Consider the following 18,771-nt stretch of genomic DNA (forward strand, 5'->3'; position numbering starts at 1 on the left):
GTCTCTTAGGCTTTGTTGCTGGTTTTGATATTCGTGTAGATACTTTTTAGGACTGACTTTTTTTTTGTCCTGACTGGTTGTGTTGTGACTTGCCTTGGTCATGAATGTTAATTAGCTTGCTGTGCACATGAAGGGTTTAAAAAAAAAAACAATTGCAGGCATGGAGCATTCATTTACATGTTTCCCTGCATCTTGTTTAGAGTGCTTAAAGTCCAGAAACGGTTTTAATCACCTCATTGCCTTTTAGACTAGCTCAGATTGAAAAAGAACTTTGAAAAGGCATACATTTGCTTCTGTCCTAGTGATTAAAACAGAGCTGTTTCACCAGGCTTTTAGTTGAGGTAGCAGATGTCACTTGTTACTGGCCTCCCCCCTTCATTCCACCCCAGTGCTATAAGACCTGCTGGACTTAGACAATAGGCCATGTCTGTGAGGCAGAATTTGCCATCTTAGCACCTATTGTTACGCTGTAATTTTAGATTTTATATAGTTTGAATTGGTTTTTTACTGTTGATTGTTTTTATGATGTAGCCAGTGTTCCCTCTAAGCTGAGTTAGTGTGAACTAGCTCACCGATTTTTAGCCTCCAGCTCACACATTTTTGTCTTAGCTCAGAAAGGATGATCCCAGAGCACAATAATTTATGCAGTAGCTCACAACTTTAATGCTAGTAGCTCACAAAGTAGGATTTTTGCTCACAAGACTGCAGCTTGGAGGGAACATTGGATGTAGCCCACCCTGAGCCTGTTCTACAGAAAGGGTGGGCAGAAAGTCAAAACAAACAAATAAATAAATTACTCAAGAGTGAGAAAGAAGCTCTGTCCAAGGACAGATTGGGAGGCAAAAATTGCTTCCCCCCCAAAGGAGCGAGGTGGGAACAAGTAGGTTTGACACAGGTCCCTCCTTGCTTGCACCTGTGGGGAAGGGGGCCACCAGCTCACAGCACCAATGGTGGCATTTCCCACTTGTCTTGTATGGGCAGGGGTGCTGCTGGCTCATGCAAGGCAGCCAGTGGTGGTTTGTGTCAGCTGACACAACGTAGGAAAGGATGCAAGCTGCTGTTAGCAAGGAGTGGGATGAGAACAGAAGAGTCTCTGCCCCTGTGCTTCAGGCCTCCTGTGCTTCTGCTTCAGGAACCACCCATGCTTCTGAATGAAGTGAAATAGTTACCCACAGTCAGGGGTCGTTTGTAGAAAAATAGGTGGTGGAACTCATTAACATAACTATTAGCATATGCTGCCCCCCCCCACCAGCCAACAGCAACCCGACGCAAGAAAGGAGATCCCCAGGTGAGCAAGGCCTGCTTGGGCTGGCTAGAGATCCAGCCAGCCCAAGCAGACCTCGCTCACCTGGGGCTCTCCTTGGCTGCCCCCCCGCCACAGTCAAAAGTCCAGAAAACCACCCGCCACCCAAAATCACACAAGAAGTGGGGAACGGGTGGCATGGGCTTCTCCAGGGGTTAATGAGGGTTGCTGGGGGTGTGGCAAAGCTCCTGGTGGCTGGCTGCCTCCCTGCTCTCCTAATCCAGGGATTGTTATGCAGCTGCACCTACTATTCCAGGGGTGGCCAACGGTAGCTCTCCAGATGTTTTTTGCCTACAACTCCCATCAGCCCCAGCCAGCATGGCCAGTGGCTGGGGCTGATGGGAGTTGTAGGCAAAAAACATCTGGAGAGCTACCGTTGGCCACCCCTGTACTATTCAATGGACAGGGTAGGGAGGGAGGGAGGGAGGAGGAGGGGGACCCTCAGAAAGGTTCAGGAGCTGGGCTCCTGTGAGCTGCTGAATTCAAGGCCTGCAGTTATGCAGGCTGATGTTTTGCCTTTGGGCCCTCACTGCCCCCCTCTCACCCTGCAGCTGCATCTCTTCCTTGAAGCAGCATCAGCAGCAGATCAGGCGCACAAATGAACCAGTCCAAACTGATCCTAAATATTTGAACTGTTTGCCTTTGGGATAACTTAGTCTTGTATTTCAGATTCATGTTAAATACGACGACCATCTGAAAGGAGCACGTATGCTTATTCGCGTGGCCAACAATATCAGCAAGTTTCCATCCCGTAAGTGTTAACTGTGCTGAGAATGAATGAAGAGCTTAGCAAGACACTAAAGCCTTGGCCAAAGAGTACCACTCCCATGCCTCTATCACTACAGTCTTTTTCCATAGGGATACAGTGGACTGTAGAAGATGTTACTCTGGGTGTTGGTGGTCTAGAGTCAAAGGAAAAATTAACTGTAGAGTTACTGGCAGGAAGAGGGGAAAAAGATTTCATTTCAGAGGTGCATGTCCTTGACAACTGTGTTCCACAGAGGTCCATCAGTGGCTATTAGCCACAGTGTATTGTTGGAACTCTCTGTCTGGGGCAGTGGTGTTCTGTATTCTTGGTGCTTGACGGGGGCAACAGTTGGAAGGGTTTCTAATGTCCAGGCCCACTGATGAACCTCGGATGCGCCTGGTTTTTTGGCCACTGTGTGACACAGAATGTTGGACTGGATGGGCCATTGGCCTAATTCAACATGGCTTCTCTTATGTTCGCTAAGGAAGATGCCAGTTCTTTGACATTCCTTTCTTTATATAACTTTTTAACCTTCCTCCTATATATGAATCATTTGAGGGCGTTGCTTTTGTTGTTGTTCAGTCGAACAGTTGAGTCTGACTCTTTGCAACCCCATGGACAAAGTCATGCCAGTCTTCCACCATCCTCCGAAGTTTGCTCAAATTCAGGTTTGTTACATCAGTAAAACTGTCCAGCCATCTCATCTTTTGCCGTCCCCTCCTTCTTAGCTTAGCAAGACGCTAAATGGGGCATTGCTAGGTTTTGCTTATAACTTCCTAAAAACAATAGTACTGAAATTCAGAGCTCTGAACCGGTAGTGAGAAAAGGAGAATAATTAATAATCTAAGAAATGTCTTATATAATCAGACAGTGCCTGATGGTCCCTGGAGGTTTAAAAGGCTAGATGGAAATAAGTCTATCCCCAGTTGTTACCACCATCTATTTGCATCACTGAACTGTGTGGCTCTCTCATGCTGGCTTGTAGCACAGCGAGGGCTGCTCAGCTTGACTTCAAGTTTGCTGGATGATGGAATGGGTGAAGTAATAATACCATTATTTGCATCACTGAAATGCGTGGCTGTAATCATGCTGGCTTGTAGCACAGTGAGGGCTGCTCAGCTTGACTTCCAGTTTGCTGGATGATGCAGGGGGTGATCTAATAATGCCCACTATTTGCATCACTGAACCATGTGGCCCTACAAAACTGGTTTGTGTCGGTAGTTTTTTCCAGTAGTCACCACTGGGCCTATCTCTGACAAGTCGTCCATCAGGAATATCCATGACTGCCTAATGCCAGATGTTGTGTTTTGTTTCTATAATGAACATTATCATGTTGTAATTTAGGAAGAACATTAGCAGCTCTCTGTAAAGCCCAGGAACCTCTTGACAATAAGGTGGAAACAAAGCCCATAACGAACCTTTCCTAACCATTGAAGGCCTGGTTTCCCTTGCAGACATTGTCCCCATCCTGACCTCCACTGTGATCGAATGTCATAGAGCAGGACTGAAAAAGTCAGCGTTTGGTTTTGCTGCAATGTTGATGAGACCAGAGTACCGGAATAAAATTGATCAGAGGTATAAAAAGAAGATTGAAGCCATGGTCAGGTGAGCTCCGCCGCTTTACTTAACTAGGCCTTGGAGATGCATTGTTGTGTGTGAGATTTGCCCAATATAAAGAACGGGCAGTTGAGGCAGTGCCCTTAATTGCCACCGTCCAGGACTTATGAGGCTGAGGGGGGCAGAGGGTTCAGAACACACAGAATTAAAGGAGTGCATTTGTCACACAGCAGGGGCCTGGGAGGGCCTTCTACTGGCTGCTACCACTCTGGTAAGGGTCTGCATGGGAAAGCCCAAAACCCCCAACCACCCCCTTATTAGTAAATGCCTCTTAACTGTGACCAAGGAGACATGAGGACCCAGGCAGTGCAACAACAAAAAGAAGTTTATTATTAGTGTTCTAAAACAATAAGTGGGTGATAAACATTTAGTGCTATAGGTTGGTGCAAATAAACAGCAGCCCTGATGCATTTAGCTAGACATTCTCTGCTCTAATACCAAAACTCACCATCTCCTTGGTATGAGGGATCTCTTCCTACTGCCTGTTCCAGAGAATACTCCTCTGTCTGCAGCCTCTCCAGACAGAGAACCTTCCTGCCTGCAGGCTCTTCAGGAAAGAACACACCCTATCTGTGCTAGGCCCTTTTATGCCACCCCTATCTGGGCCAGTTTCCCTCCTAAACCTTGCCAATCAATCAGAGGGGCAGAGGGGATCCTGGGAGATGTGGGCTTTCTGTAGTAACTCCTAGGCAAGCTTCTCTGGAGACTGAGGTCAGAGAATTAGATTCCCTTCTAGAAATGCTTTGGGTTGAAATAGAGGGCCCAAAAGGAAATTTTAACTATGGGAGTTTGTTATCGCCCACTAAATCAAAAGATAGAGGACGATTATAATATGATGGAAGGATTAAAGATAGCAGCTAAATATAAAAACTGTGTCGTAATAGGTGACTTTAACTATCTGCAGATTGATTGGGTCAATATGTTTAGGTCGAGAGAAAGAGATTGAGTTTCTAGATGCTCTCAATGACTGTGCTATGGAGCAGATGGTCACAGAACCTACCAGGGGTGGGGCAATCCTGGATTTGGTCCTCAGTAATGCTCAAGACTTGGTGAGAGATGTAAAAGTGATCACACCGCTTGGGAGCAGTGACCATAACATTATTGATTTCACCATTTGTTGGTGAGAGAGTTGCCCCAAAAGACCAGCACAATCACGTTTAACTTTAAAAGGGGTAAATTCTCTGAGATGAGGAGGCATGTGAGGAGGAAACTGAAAGGAAACGTAAATACAGTCAAAACCTTTGGGGGAAGCTTGGAGGCTATTTAAAACTACAATCCTAGAAGCTCAGATAAAATATATACCACAAGTTAGGAAAGGCACAAACAGGTATAAGAAAAGACCTGCATGGTTAACAAACAAAGTAATGGAAACTGTAAAAGGTAAGAAGGACTCCTTTAAGCGGTGGAAAGCTAGTCCAAGTGAGATTAATAAAAGGGAACACAGGCTGTGGCAAATCAAATGCAAGACCATGCTCAGGCGGGCAAAAAGGGACTATGAGGAGCATATTGCAAAAAAAATAAAGACCAACAATAAAAATTTCTTCAAGAGAGCCAGTTTGGTGTAGTGGTTACGTGTGCGGACTCTTATCTGGGAGAACCGGGTTTGATTCCCCACTCCTCCACTTGCACCTGCTGGCATGGCCTTGGGTCAGCCATAGTTCTGGCAGAGGTTCTCCTTGAAAGGGCAGCTGCTGTGAGAGCCCTCTCAGCCCCACCCACCTCACAGGGTGTCTGTTGTGGGGGAGGGAGATAAAGGAGATTGTGAGCCGCTCTGAGACTCTTGAGTGGAGTGCGGAATATAAATCCAATGTCTTCTTCTTCTTCTTCTATATTAGAAGCAGGAAACCAGCCAGGGAGGCAATGGGGCCCTTGGATGACCAAGGGGTAAAAGGATTACTGATGGAGGATAGGGAAATGGCTGAGAAGCTGAATGCATTTTTTGCCTCCGTCTTCACTGTGGAAGATGAGAAGTGTTTGCCCGCTCCAGGACCACTTATTTTGAAAGGGGTGTTGAAAGACCTGAGTCAGATTTAGGTGACAAAAGAGGAGGTCCTACAACTGATAGACAAATTAAAATCTAATAAGTCACCAGGTCCGGATGGCATACATCCAAGAGTTCTGAAAGAACTCAAAGTTGAACTTGTGGATCTCCTGACAAAAATGTGTAATCTTGCCTCCATTCCTGAGGACTGGAAGGTAGCAAATGTCACCCCCATCTTTAAAAAGGATCCAGAGGAGATCCGGGAAATTACAGGCCAGTCAGTCTGACTTCAATACCAGGAAAGTTGGTAGAAACCATTATCAAGGACAGAATGAGTAGGCACATTGATGAACACAAGTTATTGAGGAAGACTCAGCATGGGTTCTGTAAGGGAAGATCTTGCCTCACTAACCTGTTACAGTTCTTTGAGAGGATGAACAAACATGTGGACAAAGGAGACCCAATAGATGTTGTTTACCTTGACTTCCAGAAAGCTTTTGATAAAGTTCCTCATCAAAGGCTCCTTAGTAAGCTCGAGAGTCATGGAGTAAAAGGACAGGTCCTCTTGTGGATCAAAAACTGGCTAATTAATAGGAAGCAGAGAGTGAGTATAAATGGGCAGTCTTCGCAGTGGAGAACGTTAAGCAGTGGGGTGCCACAGGGCTCAGTACTGGGTCCCATGCTCTTTACCTTGTTCATAAATGATTTGGAGTTGGGAGTAAGCAGTGAAGTGGCCAGGTTTGCAGATGACACTAAATTGTTCGGGGTGGTGAGAACCAGAGAGGATTGTGAGGCACTCCAAAGGGATCTGTTGAGGCCGGGTGAGTGGGTGTCAACATGGCAGATGAGGTTCAGTATGGCCAAGTGCAAAGTAATGCACATTGGGGCCAAGAATCCTAGCTACAAATACAAGTTGATGGGGTGTGAACTGGCAGAGACTGACCAAGAGGGTCGTGGTAGATAACTCACTGAAAATGTCAAGACAGTGTGCGATTGCAATAAAAAAGGCCAACACCATGCTGGGAATTATTAGGAAGGGAACTGAAAATAAATCAGCCAGTATCATAATGCCCCTGTATAAATCGATGGTGCGGTCTCATTTGGAATACTGTGTACAATTCTGGTCACCGCACCTCAAAAAGGATATTATAGCATTGGGAAAAGTGCAGAAAAAGGCAACTAGAATTATTAAAGTTTTGGAACACTTTCCCTATGAAGAAAGGTTAAAACACTTGGGGCTCTTTAGCTTGGAGAAACATCGACTGCGGGGTGGCATGATAGAGGTTTACTAGATTATGCATGGGGTGGAGAAAGTTGAGAAAGAAGTCCTTTTCTTCCTTTCTCACAATACAAGAACTCGTGGGCATTCAATGAAATTGCTGAGCAGTCGGGTTAAAATGGATAGAAGGAAGTACTTCTTCACCCAAAGGGTGATTTACATGAGGAATTCACTGCCACAGGAGGTGGTGGTGACTACAAGCATAGCCAGCTTCATGAGGGAGTTAGATAAAAATATGGAACAGAGGTCCATCAGTGGCTATTAGCCACAGTGTGTGTGTATTTGGCCACTGTGTGACACAGAGTGTTGGACTAGATGGGCCATTGCCCTGATCCAACATGGCTTCTCTTATGTTCTTATAGGCCTCACTAGGCCCAGGGTCATGACAGCATTCCTCAACAGAATTCAGCTGCCTTTAACATGCACGAATGAGGACAGCCATTCCTTCTGCCACATTAAAAGTTTGATTTATTCATTGATCTAAAGCCCAAGACAGTGAAGAGTTACCCCTGGTTGTCATGGCTGCACAGGAATAAAATTGATCTGAACTAGAAATGGGTTGCTCGTCTCCACATAACTGAGTCAGAGAGGGCAGGGCTGAGGCTGAGCACCACCTAGAGATTTTGTGGCCGAGCTGTGAATCTGGAAGATTGTTGCAAGGTCCATTTGCTGAATGTTCATTGGGACAGCAAGAGGATTATAAGCAACTTACAAATTGCTTCCAGAGTTGCAGCTGTCAAAACGCTGGGAAATAACTTCTGAGCATTTTGGCATCCTTGTAGGCCTATCCTGAAGCTGCCACCAGATCAATGCCACTAAGCTTGCACAGCATTGATGTGCCACATCCTTCCATAAAGGGAAGAGATAGACCACCAAATTTAACTGTCTGTTTACAGCAGGAAAATGACCAACTGCTGAAAATCAGTTTGCAAGCAGGCCTTCTCAGAATCGAGGATTGCTTTGAAGAGTCACTCAGAGGCAAGTGATGGAATGAATGTATACCTGTGCTTAGTGCTTCTTCAGACAAGAAAAACAGTGTTGCTACTTTATTAGACAGAAGACCTAGCAGTCTTTTATTTCTTAATAGATTTCTTCCATTCTGTTGCTAGACGACCTGACACCTCAGAAATAGAAGAGCCAACCACACCATGCCCCTACTGTGAATTCTTGCTACCTGAATGTGAGCTACTCTGTCCTGGCTGTAAAAACAACCTTCCCTACTGCATTGCTACAGTAAGTCCCAAGTGAAATCCTGCTGGGAAGATCTAATTAAGTCTCCCTCATCTTATATTTCTTGGAAAGTACCTGATAAATTGTTTGCTTATAGTTTTGTTTTTAAGTAATTTTCCACTTTTAGTTTTGAGTTACTCAACCACTTTTTCCTGCATTCCTGCTTTCAAACATTACACATTAATGGTTTTATTCTGGCACCTGAGGCTTTTCTTACCAGTGACATGTCAGTAGTTTGGATTCCAGAGCCTCTGGCAATGTGTTGTGTTAGGCACCACGAAGGTTGAGCAGAAACAATACAAAATGAATTAAAATAAATCAGTTTATTCTACAGTGTGCTTAAAATACAAGTTAAAAATATAGGCCTTGAATTTAGCCCTTAGACTGAGCCACTGGACTCCGTTCTCAGTGTATAATGTATAATACATATGGATATCTCAAAGCTGATGACCTACAAACAAGACCACAATCACAGTGTTTTGGCCTCTACTGGCCTTCTTTAGTAGTCACCAATATGTATGTATACCTATGTACCAAGAACAAGTGTTGATATACTAAGCCAAACCAGGTGTTGATTCACATTTTGTTTTGTGTGCCCAAACCATGACATTATTGATACCATAGATCTTGCTCCATGAATTTCATGTTCACACATAAAAGATGTCTAATTGTAAATGATATCTAATTTTGGCAGTTAATTTCTTCACGATGTATATTGTGTGTGTGTGTTGTTGTGTGTGTTGTTGTTGTGTGTTCACAAGGAAGCACTATTTCCAAGTTTAATCACTGTGTTTCATCTAGGGCCGACATATGGTGAAAGGCGACTGGACTATGTGTCCCCACTGTGACTTCCCTGCCCTATTTTCAGAGTTCAGAAAGTAAGTGTGGGTCCTTTTCAGCCTAATCTAAATGGCAAGGATACTTTTCACTATCATCAAAGCACAGTAGGGGCTAGATCAATTCAATGTGACCTAGAGTTCTGCAGCCAAACATTTGTAACTGTCACATATGTGAACTTCAGCTTTCCTTTGCTCTTCTAATGGAGGTACTTCCTTTTGGCAGAAGGATGCTTTCTCTGATGCAAGTGTGTTTTCTAGCAGAATGGATTTTGCCTGCCCTGGTCCCGTCTGCCTCTCCTGCCTCTCTAGAGAACCAGTCAGTAGTCGCTAGGGGGGAAATGTGTGTACTTTGCCTCATTTTGACTTTAGGGCAACTCAGCTAATCACTGCCAAACACTTCCATCATCACAACATTCGTTTATCATATTACAGTGAGGACAAAACTGAAGGTTTGGGGGAAGGTGGGTCTTTGTAAACAGTTACAACTGGTTAGCACAACGCATGTGATCAGTCCAGGTCCCATGCCTTTATGCCACATCATTTTTGTTTTGCCTCTGCCCTGTTAGCACAACCAAGCCCTGGGAAACAAGGACAGATATCAAGGGGAAGAGGTTTGGGGGGAGAATAGGAGACATTTGCATGTTTAACAGTTTCTTCCCACTGAAAGCACTACTTTAACTCAGAAATTATAATAGGAAACCTATCAGCACTACTCAGTGTACAGAAGAGATATTAAATGACAAAGCAGTTTCTGAACCTTTTACCCTAATCCCCTCTTAAAACTGAAAGCAAGCAGTGGGGGTTACCATACACATTGTGCTCCTTCATATGCAGTGCAGTCCGCAGGATTCTCTGGAGTTCATTTTAGGGTACTAATATGACTAGGTAGATTCTGTTAGGGTCCCTGGTTGTAGGTTCCACTTCTTTTCCTCCTTGGGTCCCTGGTTGTAGGTTCCACTTCTTTTCCTCCTTGGGTCTGCATCAGGGAGTTTACCGAAGCATTCCCACAGATGCCACGTTCTCTGTAGTAGTCCGCCACCAACTGTAGTAGTTTGCTCTGGATCAGCCAGGAAATATCCCTTACTGCATGTCCGTGTGGTGCTGAGGCAGAGCTTACCAATTTCTAGTTCTCAGGATTTTCATACCATGAGCTTGATGTGGCCAGCTCATGGGGAGAGTAATACAGAAACGTCTCTCAGCCAAAAGAACAAAATGTATAAAGGTTTTATTCTGTGCTCATACCAAAAAAGCTAATGGAAAAACATTTTGCATGTGAACCTAGTGCACAGATTTCAAGCAAGTTGACCCCTTGGTAGAAGTCTTATCCTTCTGACGTGAAATCAAAGAAGCCAAAACACACATTTGTAATGGTTTAAGTGTGATTCTAACAGCCATTAATGTGATTTCAATTATCTTTGAACAGCTTGTTACAGAATGAAAGCACGTGTCCAATGTGTTCAGAAAAAGTTAATATTGCCAGCCTTATGAAAATAGTTGACTGTACACCGTACCTCAAGCTGGAAGTAGAATAATTATCATAGTCAAGTAAGTATTTTGACTTTCACTGTAATTTTAGAGCTATTCTAACCTGTTAGAAATAATTAAGATAATGATCCAGAGGGCCTCTGGTTTCTCTGCCAGTGCCAAGTCAGGGAAATGCATATTTTATTGTTAACACTTTCCTCCTCTCCTCCCATAAGCTTTGCGACATCAGCCAAACATATCTATCTCAAACCTCAACACTGTCACTAGAATAAAATTCTAACTTGTACAGTTTAAGCAGTACTGAGTAACAAAAGCCCAGGATTTGGCTGCTGTGATTAGTCTTTAACTAATCAGAGAACTTAAACTGGTTTAACAGCCAGTCCAGCCAAGCAGATCCTATTGTAAAATTTTCCCCAGTCTCTCTCAAGTGTGCTGTCATCCCCATGCCTGTTGAGAATCAGCACTTTCACACAAGCTAAATAATGCACTTCCAATCCACTTCAGTGACATGTTAACAACTGGATTTTGCCATCTCACGCAGCAAAATCCAGTTGCAAAGTGGATTGAAAGCATGTTATTTAGTGTGTGAAAGCACCCAATTAACGTGTTTTTTCCATCCCGTGATGAAATAATTTCTTAGAAATATAGGAATTGTTATATTAAGGAGGCCAGATTCACCCATATTTTTAAAGTATAATTTTGTGGCATATTCAGTAAGTGAGAGGAGTTTAATAGGAGGCTAGAGCCAATTGTCTTATTTTAAAACAGATTATGTCTACAATACAGCAGCTTTCATCCCTTACTCCTGTTTTCCCAACTCCTGGAATGTGGGAGACTGTAAAGCAGTTTGAGACCAGGTATTTTATGTTTTTGTACCTCTGCAGATTTAGATGCAACATTATACAAGCCAGAAAATGGATTTTGTCTACTGTGAACATAATGAAAATTACCTAACCCTTCTGAATCAATACAATTGTGTATATTTTCAGAAGACATTGGACACACAAGTGCTGCAATATTTAAGGATGGGTCAAGGTTTTGAATCCAGTTGGTACTGCTCTTAAAAGATTTTTATAGTTACCAGAACTGTTCTGATTCTGAACCTGTAAATATTTATATTTTGATAGAACATTTGTACCATAGCCTTTTCTGTTTACAATAAAAATTTGAATGCTAAATGGCAAGTCTTAGTGAAGTTGCTGAAGTTCATACCTTGTTTGAAAGTTTATATATGGGATTACATTACAAATCAAACACCCTTCCCCTTTAGATGTTCTCCACCTCAGCAAGGATATTTAAAGCACCTGAGTGATCCATAGGATGGCCAGGAGCTGTGGTAACCCCAGGGTTTCACCACATATCCTTTTCAGCGGTTCCAGGTACAAAAGAGGAAATGATTGCCTCTGCTAGGTAAGTTTAGATGAGAGGATGGTGTTGGAATCAGTGGCATGTGGTTTCCAACTTCAGAATGGGCCATTTGAAACAAGAATGGTTTCTAAGCCTCAGTTCTACAGTGAGCCAAGCAACAAACAGACCATGCAAGCAAAGATCTCCCCTCAATGGAACGTTTCAGCACTGGTGTTCACAAGGTGACTGCCACTGAATGTGGAAATCACCTTTAGTCAGAAAATCCCAGGGCAAATAGCACCATTAGAAAAGACCCTTCCCTCCCTAAAAATAGAAATAGAAATAGAAAAATAGAAAGGATTCCCAGGGATCCTTTGACCTCTAATTTTTCACTAATAATCAGGGTGGGAAAACACGCTGGGAAGACAAAAGAAAAAACACCTGGGGAAATAAAAAGATTATGTCCTTTAATGTTTGCTTTTTCAGCAGAACTAGCTGTGGCCGCATTAGATATCTGGAGCATGTTCGACAGACCCAAGTACCAAATGCAGGGGTGCTCTGGGGGGGGGGGGGACATTTGCCCTGAAAATTCTGAACATACTGAAATATGGACACCAGGAAATTTTAGCACCTGCTTGTGAACAGGAAACCTAGAACAAGATCTGAAGTTCTTCCCAGAAAACAGCTTTTCCACCTCATAGCATAGGATGTGGTCTGCCCCTACATGGGTACACAGAATTGTGTGTAAAGAATGCCTCAAATTCTGTAGTATTAGGCAATGAGCATGAGAAATAAAGTTCAGCTGCTAGAAAAACTGTTTAAAATACGAAACTAATTTTTATTGCAACTTTACATACTGCTGCACATTCATCATGTACAAAAGGAACACGTAATTTGTCATCTGTTATTATATACTATATACAAGATCTGACAACATAATGGTTATTTTAAAAATACCACGATCTCTGCAAAAATGAAACACAAGTGGGCAGTGCGCCCCCTTGTTGCTGAGTCTTTACACCAATAGGCAGAAATAAATTGTTGTTAGTCCTCTTTAGGCTCATGTGTGTATCTTTTTGTACTGTAGTAGTAAAACAGGACAAACACTGTCTAAGGGGCTTTTCCAACCCATGGATTTTAGCCTTTCGTCTTCATCTCTGCCTAAAGTAAACATGACAGCAAAGTTTGAGCAGCTAGTCAGTATTATTAGTCAGAAATGAATAATTCATTTAGATTTCTTCTTTATGTTTCCCTTTTTTGTTTTTTCGGCTCTTTCCACTTTTGGCTGCTTGGCAGACTTTGCCTTCTGCAGGAGAGGTAAAAAATCATGTATATAAATAGCCATTATAACAAACTGCCAACTTTTGAACTATATATTTGATTGCAAAACACCACCCTAATCCACAACTTCCCCAGAAGCTAAGGTAAAAAGAGAACCAGTGATGAGTAGGCCAACCCATAATAGTAGCATGTGAACTTCATTATTAAACCACCAACTTCTGGAATACACACACACACACATACACACCTGCATACTAATAATAAGGCCGGCTGTGAGGAGAAATACACCAGGCACTAGAAATTTGCTGTGGGTGAGTGTATGGCCTTGGTGGGGGCTGGGGAGGGAAGATGCATTAGACTGGATGCTGGCCTCCTGCCATTTCCTACTCAGTCACATGTTATGAATGTCAAAGGGTTTTCCATCATTCCCAGAGCACTTTCTACAGTAAAATGTACTGGAAGAATTGGAGGAAGTGGTGCAGAATATGCTCGAAAGCTGTCTCTCAGTTTTCACACCAGTCATCTCCTGCAAGTCCACCAACATTTCAAAGAAGCCATTTTAACAGTCTACAACAATTAAGCTAATAAATGAAAGCACACAGCTCAAATGCTCAATGATAAAGCTGCTCCCTAGAGTTGCTGCATTAACTGCACCATTAGTAGAAAATATTACCTTAATCATGGCATCATTTTCAATAGTCTCTTGCTCATCCTCAGACTGGACTTCATCAGCCTCCAGTTCTTCATTCAGTTCTGTATCCTGAGAAGACTCTGCTTGTCGCTTTGCCTTCTTTACTATGTGCAGTGAATAGGGCGTGAGATGCGCTTCTTTGTTATAGGTCCGTGTGAAAGCCGATTTAACCTGTTCGGGGCGAAAACAAAATGCATATGGAAATAAAATTTCACTTTGGCCAGTGTGGCGCAATGGTCAGAGTGTCAGACTAGTATCCAGGAGACTCAGGTTCGAGTCTCCACTCTGCCATAGAAGCTCATTGGGTGTCCTTGGGCCAGTCACATAGTCTCAGCCTAACCTACCTCTCTGGGTTGATGTGAAGACAAAATGTAGGTCCAGAGAACAATGTAAGCAAGGCAGGGTATAAATGAAATAATGTTTGAACCATGGTTTCCAGACGGTGTTCCCTAAGGTTCCTTGAGATTTTTCAGAGAGAATTAGTAAGGGCAAACTAGCATCCCTGAAGACAGCTTCCCTTAACTCAGTACACATGCACACACAGGTGAGTTCCAGGCCACACCAGCACACATGAGGCAATGGATGGGCCCAACAGGCCTGGTCAGTGCCTGATATCAGGGCCCAGGCTCTATAGCAGGTATGCTGATGTGGAGATTGTCTCACAAAAATAAAAGTGATTCATCTAGGAACTCAGTCTCTAGCCACAAAAGATGATGATGATATTGGATTTATATCCCGCCCTATACTCTGAATCTCAGTCTCAATCGGCCACAACCTCCTTTACCTCCTCCGCTACAACAGACATCCTGTGAGGTAGGTGGGGCTAAGAGAGATTTTACAGCCGCTGCCTTTTCAAGGACAACTCTTACGAGAGCTATGACTAACCCAAGGCCATTCTAGCAGGTGCAAGTGGAGGAGTGGGGAATCAAACCTGGTTCTCCCACATAAGAGTCCATGCACTTAACCACTACACCAAACTGGATGATTCCTACCGACCTACCGCCAAAGCCAAGGAAAGCAATTACACATTTTGCAAAGAAGTGAAGGCAGAAAAGGGATTCAATCCAAAATTCTCTTGAGGCATGTGACATCCTGAACACAAACTCATTTATTGTGGCAAAAGCTTCCAAGGGTTAGAATCCACCTAGTCAGATGCAACTGACCGAGGAGGCTCTTGCCTCCGGGAAGCTTACGCTGTAGAAAATTTAATCCTGTGGTACATTCCAGGTTAATGCAGTCTCCCGCCTCCTGGAACAATGCTCTAACTGCTATACCAATCCCAAGAGTCGCAAAGCTACTGGAAGGGTTGTGCAAATCCATATGTGCAGTACACACTACTGTTTTGAACTTGACATGTATTTTCTCAAACATACTTATTGTACAAATAATATGGGACGGTGCACAAAAAAACCTGATGTTAAAATACAAAAAAAGGTTGGGAATCTGCAACAAATCAAACTGGGTACCAACTAGGACTTTGTAAACCTACCAACCAATTCCCTCCCCAACACCCTTACAAGGACTAAGTAAATCCAGAAGGGATGGAATCCTGAGAGCAGCTTAGTAGGAATTAAAGGTAAGGAAGAACTGAAATCAGTCTTTTCCAGCCCTTGAGATTGTACAGAATCCTGGAGGGGAAGTTTCAGGGTGGGGGTGGGGATTTCCAAGTCATATCACTGCTTCCGACTCCCACTTCCGTGATTCATCTTATAAACAAAGCACCCTTACTTTTTTACACATAGCCTTAAATGAAATTCATTTGATGGGTTTCTTACCTTGGAATCCAGTTTAGAAAATGCACTGGGCTTGCCTCCCCAACTGGTTACTTCCATCAGGTTTTCAACGTCTTCCTTCATCAAACAATAGGAATCCATGAAGGCCACAGCATCCTGTACCCCTTCTGTCCCCAGGCAAGCCAAGGGCCTCACAATGGCGTCTTGTAAGTATGGCAGGTAGTCCAGGTTCACTGCTCTCTTGCTTGCATGGGTTCTGTGGGGAGAGATAAAATGTATTTGGCAAGCCTTTTCTCTCTGGAGGGTCGACAGCATTGCACAAAGGCACTCCCACGTTTGCACACCAGCATTCAGAGACAACAGGGCTGAGACAGACTCCTGCCTGCTATCTTGGAGGATCATGGGCTGGGTGCATGTGTGCACGTACAAATGTGGTTTGAACTGAATAGGTCACTAGCCAGCTTCAAGAGGGGATTGGATAAACATGGAACAGAGGTCCATCAGTGGCTATTAGCCACAACGTTTTGTTGGGACCCTCTGTCTGGGGCAATGATGCTCTTAATTCTTGGTGCTTGGGAGGGGCAACAGTGTGAGGGTGTCTAGTATCCTGGCCCCACTGATGGACCTCCTGATGACACTTGGGTTTTTTGCCCACTGTGTGACACACTGTTGGACTCGATGGGCCATTGGCCTGATCCAACATGGCTTCTCTTATGTTCTTATTTTTTAGTCTTGACTTGATAAGGTATAATTCCCTTCTATGTTAGGGGTAAAATGGAGACCAAGCTTCTGATGTTGGAATGTAACTATATGCTATTACAATTCATCATGAACATCTGGAAGCCAGGGTCATGAATGCTGGAAAAAAACTCAGCTCAAAGAATATTCTGAACCACCATTACACCATACATCTGATTTCTGCCCATATGGTATCTCAAATGTTCTGCTTTCTGGCCTACCTCGCAATGTCATGTGATTTTGATCCAACGCCTTGCAAGCTGGAAATGCCTATTTAAATGCAAAATTAAGAGGCAGTGCAACTTGCAGTACTGTCAAGGAATGTGTGAGAGGAGCTCACGTTTGCCCCAGTTGTCAAGAAAGCTCACACAGGGAGGGAATAGCAGTAGTGAAGGGCTTCAAACATCAAGACCAGCACACTGAATTGTCCCTGGAAACAATTCTCTGCCTTGTCACATTGCTGATAAAGGAAACTGCTGTCTGGAAGACAGCACTATCTAGGGCAGGAACAGTAGGCTAGACACTTCACTCAGGCCTGGCCTTGTGTGTGCAGAAGAATGGCCAAGTGGACCATACTCCAAGTGGAGTATCTGAACGTTTCTGCTCCACATAAAATCCTCCCTGCAAGTAAAAAAAAATTAGCAGATCACGGAGCAGGCTAAGCTACACACACTCTCCCTGAAGTGCTGGTTTGTTTTTACTTCTATCTGCAACAAGTATTTGTTTTGTTTTAACACAGATAGGGAAAACTGAGAAATGGACTGCCTTCATCTTGTTTTCGTCTGTATTCTACAATGTACTGCTACCCAACCTATTGCCCAAAATGGCCTTCCCACTTCTTTCAGTACCTTCTTATTCCCCACCATTGTACTGCTTATAAGCTTTGAGTCTCAATCTCTCTGCTAAGAATAATTGCATTCTGTACATTTTTACAAAGCACACACTGGGCCATATGCCACAAATAAATCTGTTTTTAAGATGTATGAAGACTTGCTGTTCTTTGGTCATACTGAAGATTTCTGTCCGTCTCACAATCCTACTCACTCATTCAACTGTATGGGTAAACTAAGCCTCCGCCTTAAAAAAAAATCACAAAAATGACTGCACCACCTTTTATCTTTCTCCAAGGAAGTGATTTAATATGTGAAAGAATGAATTGTGCCTGACAGACAGTATGGACCACAAGAATATCATACAATCAAAAGCGACAAGAGGTTTCCCCAGTGTTACCTGAGGCTCATGTGCATTGACAGCTCTTGAAGGATCCGGTCATGTTTTCCTGTGGATGAAAATTTGCCCAACCAACTTGGGAAATTTGGGAATTGTTGCATGGAGCCTCTCATCAGTTCTCCAGGGAGGATGCTTGAATAAATGGCCTTAAAAGGGAAGAGTAAATATGCAATGGTTTTTTATAGAGGCTTTTATAATGGACACATCACTGTTTCTTAAACTATACACATAACATGCAAATTCAGAACCGTATTCAAGGCTATCACTGTGGAAATGGGCAAGACTGAAGATAGACTCTAATGAACTGCTCCAAGACTAGTATAGATATATTCTCCTGCTTTGTCAAGTCTCATTTTAAGAGCCACCAAAATACAGGGTGGGTTGTTAACGCTGCAGTACTGCAGTCCTAAGCTCTGCTCACAACCTGAGTTCGATCCCCGATGGAAGCTGGGTTTTCAGGTAGCCGGCTCAAGGTTGACTCAGCCTTCCATCTTTCCGAGGTTGGTAAAATGAGTACCCAGCTTGCTGAGGGGAAAGTGGTAGATGACTGGGGAAGGAAACGGCAAACCACCCCGTAAAAAGTCTGCCGTAAAAACGTTGTAAGAGTAACATCACCCCAGAGTTGGAGATGACTGGTGCTTGCACAGGAGACCTTTCCTTTCCTGTGAGTAATGTAATTCCATGAGGATGTATCTGCATCACTTCTTATCTACTGATTTCTGCATAGCAGAAAAATGCCTCTGGCCTTAAAAAAAAAAAGTAGTAAAGGTAGTTCCCCTGTGCAAGCACCAGTCGTTTCCGACTCTGGGGTGACGTTGCTTTCACAATGTTTTCATGGCAGACTTTTTACGGGGTGGTTTGCCGTTGCCTTCCCCAGTCATTTACACTTTACCACCAGCAAGCTGGGTACTCATTTTATCCACCTTGGAAGGATGGAAGGCTGAGTCAACCTCAAGCCGGCTACCCGAACCCAGCTTCTGCCAGGATCGAACTTAGGACTGCAGTACTGCAGCTTTACCACTCTGCACCACGGGGCTCAGACACAATTAAATCTTTCATGCTTATCTTTGTGGAGTTCAGCATCTCAAGCACAGTACACATTTGCTCATTTGTTCTTTCTATATATTTGCAATCCAAAGAGGGTCAACATTATAAAAGCGAACACCTGCCTTCAGATTTAAGCTCAAGCATTATATTACCTAGAAGCAGGGTCACCTAAAAGGGATTTTATTCTTACTAGTTGAATTAAAAGAACCCTTGTTGTAGACT

The 18,771-nt window shown here is 43.5% G+C and overlaps 2 protein-coding genes across 5 annotated transcripts in view; one reads left to right on the plus strand and one right to left on the minus strand.

Moving 5' to 3' along the window:
* WDR19 (WD repeat domain 19) overlaps positions 1-18,771 on the plus strand; it is a 370,238-nt gene that overhangs the window by 43,043 nt on the left and 308,424 nt on the right. For 2 of the 3 annotated variants that reach the window (XM_060246266.1, XM_060246268.1), the window contains exons 31-36: positions 1,973-2,054; positions 3,506-3,656; positions 8,038-8,161; positions 8,960-9,036; positions 10,421-10,542; positions 11,367-11,660. In XM_060246266.1, the coding sequence (XP_060102249.1) occupies positions 1,973-2,054; positions 3,506-3,656; positions 8,038-8,161; positions 8,960-9,036; positions 10,421-10,529 (543 nt within the window). In that variant the 3' untranslated portion in view covers positions 10,530-10,542; positions 11,367-11,660. Of the gene's footprint in view, positions 1-1,972; positions 2,055-3,505; positions 3,657-8,037; positions 8,162-8,959; positions 9,037-10,420; positions 10,543-11,366; positions 11,661-18,771 lie in introns of those variants that run through there. The other variant, XM_060246267.1, reaches the window with a different exon arrangement.
* The window catches only part of RFC1 (replication factor C subunit 1), a 65,373-nt gene continuing 59,248 nt past the window's right edge, over positions 12,647-18,771 (minus strand). For both annotated transcript variants that reach the window (XM_060246271.1, XM_060246270.1), the window contains 4 exons: positions 17,503-17,648; positions 15,577-15,790; positions 13,784-13,972; positions 12,647-13,135 (listed from right to left, as the gene is read on the minus strand). In XM_060246271.1, the coding sequence (XP_060102254.1) occupies positions 13,055-13,135; positions 13,784-13,972; positions 15,577-15,790; positions 17,503-17,648 (630 nt within the window). In that variant the 3' untranslated portion in view covers positions 12,647-13,054. The remainder of the gene's footprint in view (positions 13,136-13,783; positions 13,973-15,576; positions 15,791-17,502; positions 17,649-18,771) is intronic.

This window comes from Heteronotia binoei, chromosome 9 (assembly GCF_032191835.1).
Source record: "Heteronotia binoei isolate CCM8104 ecotype False Entrance Well chromosome 9, APGP_CSIRO_Hbin_v1, whole genome shotgun sequence".
Classification (NCBI taxonomy): Eukaryota; Metazoa; Chordata; class Lepidosauria; order Squamata; family Gekkonidae; genus Heteronotia; species Heteronotia binoei.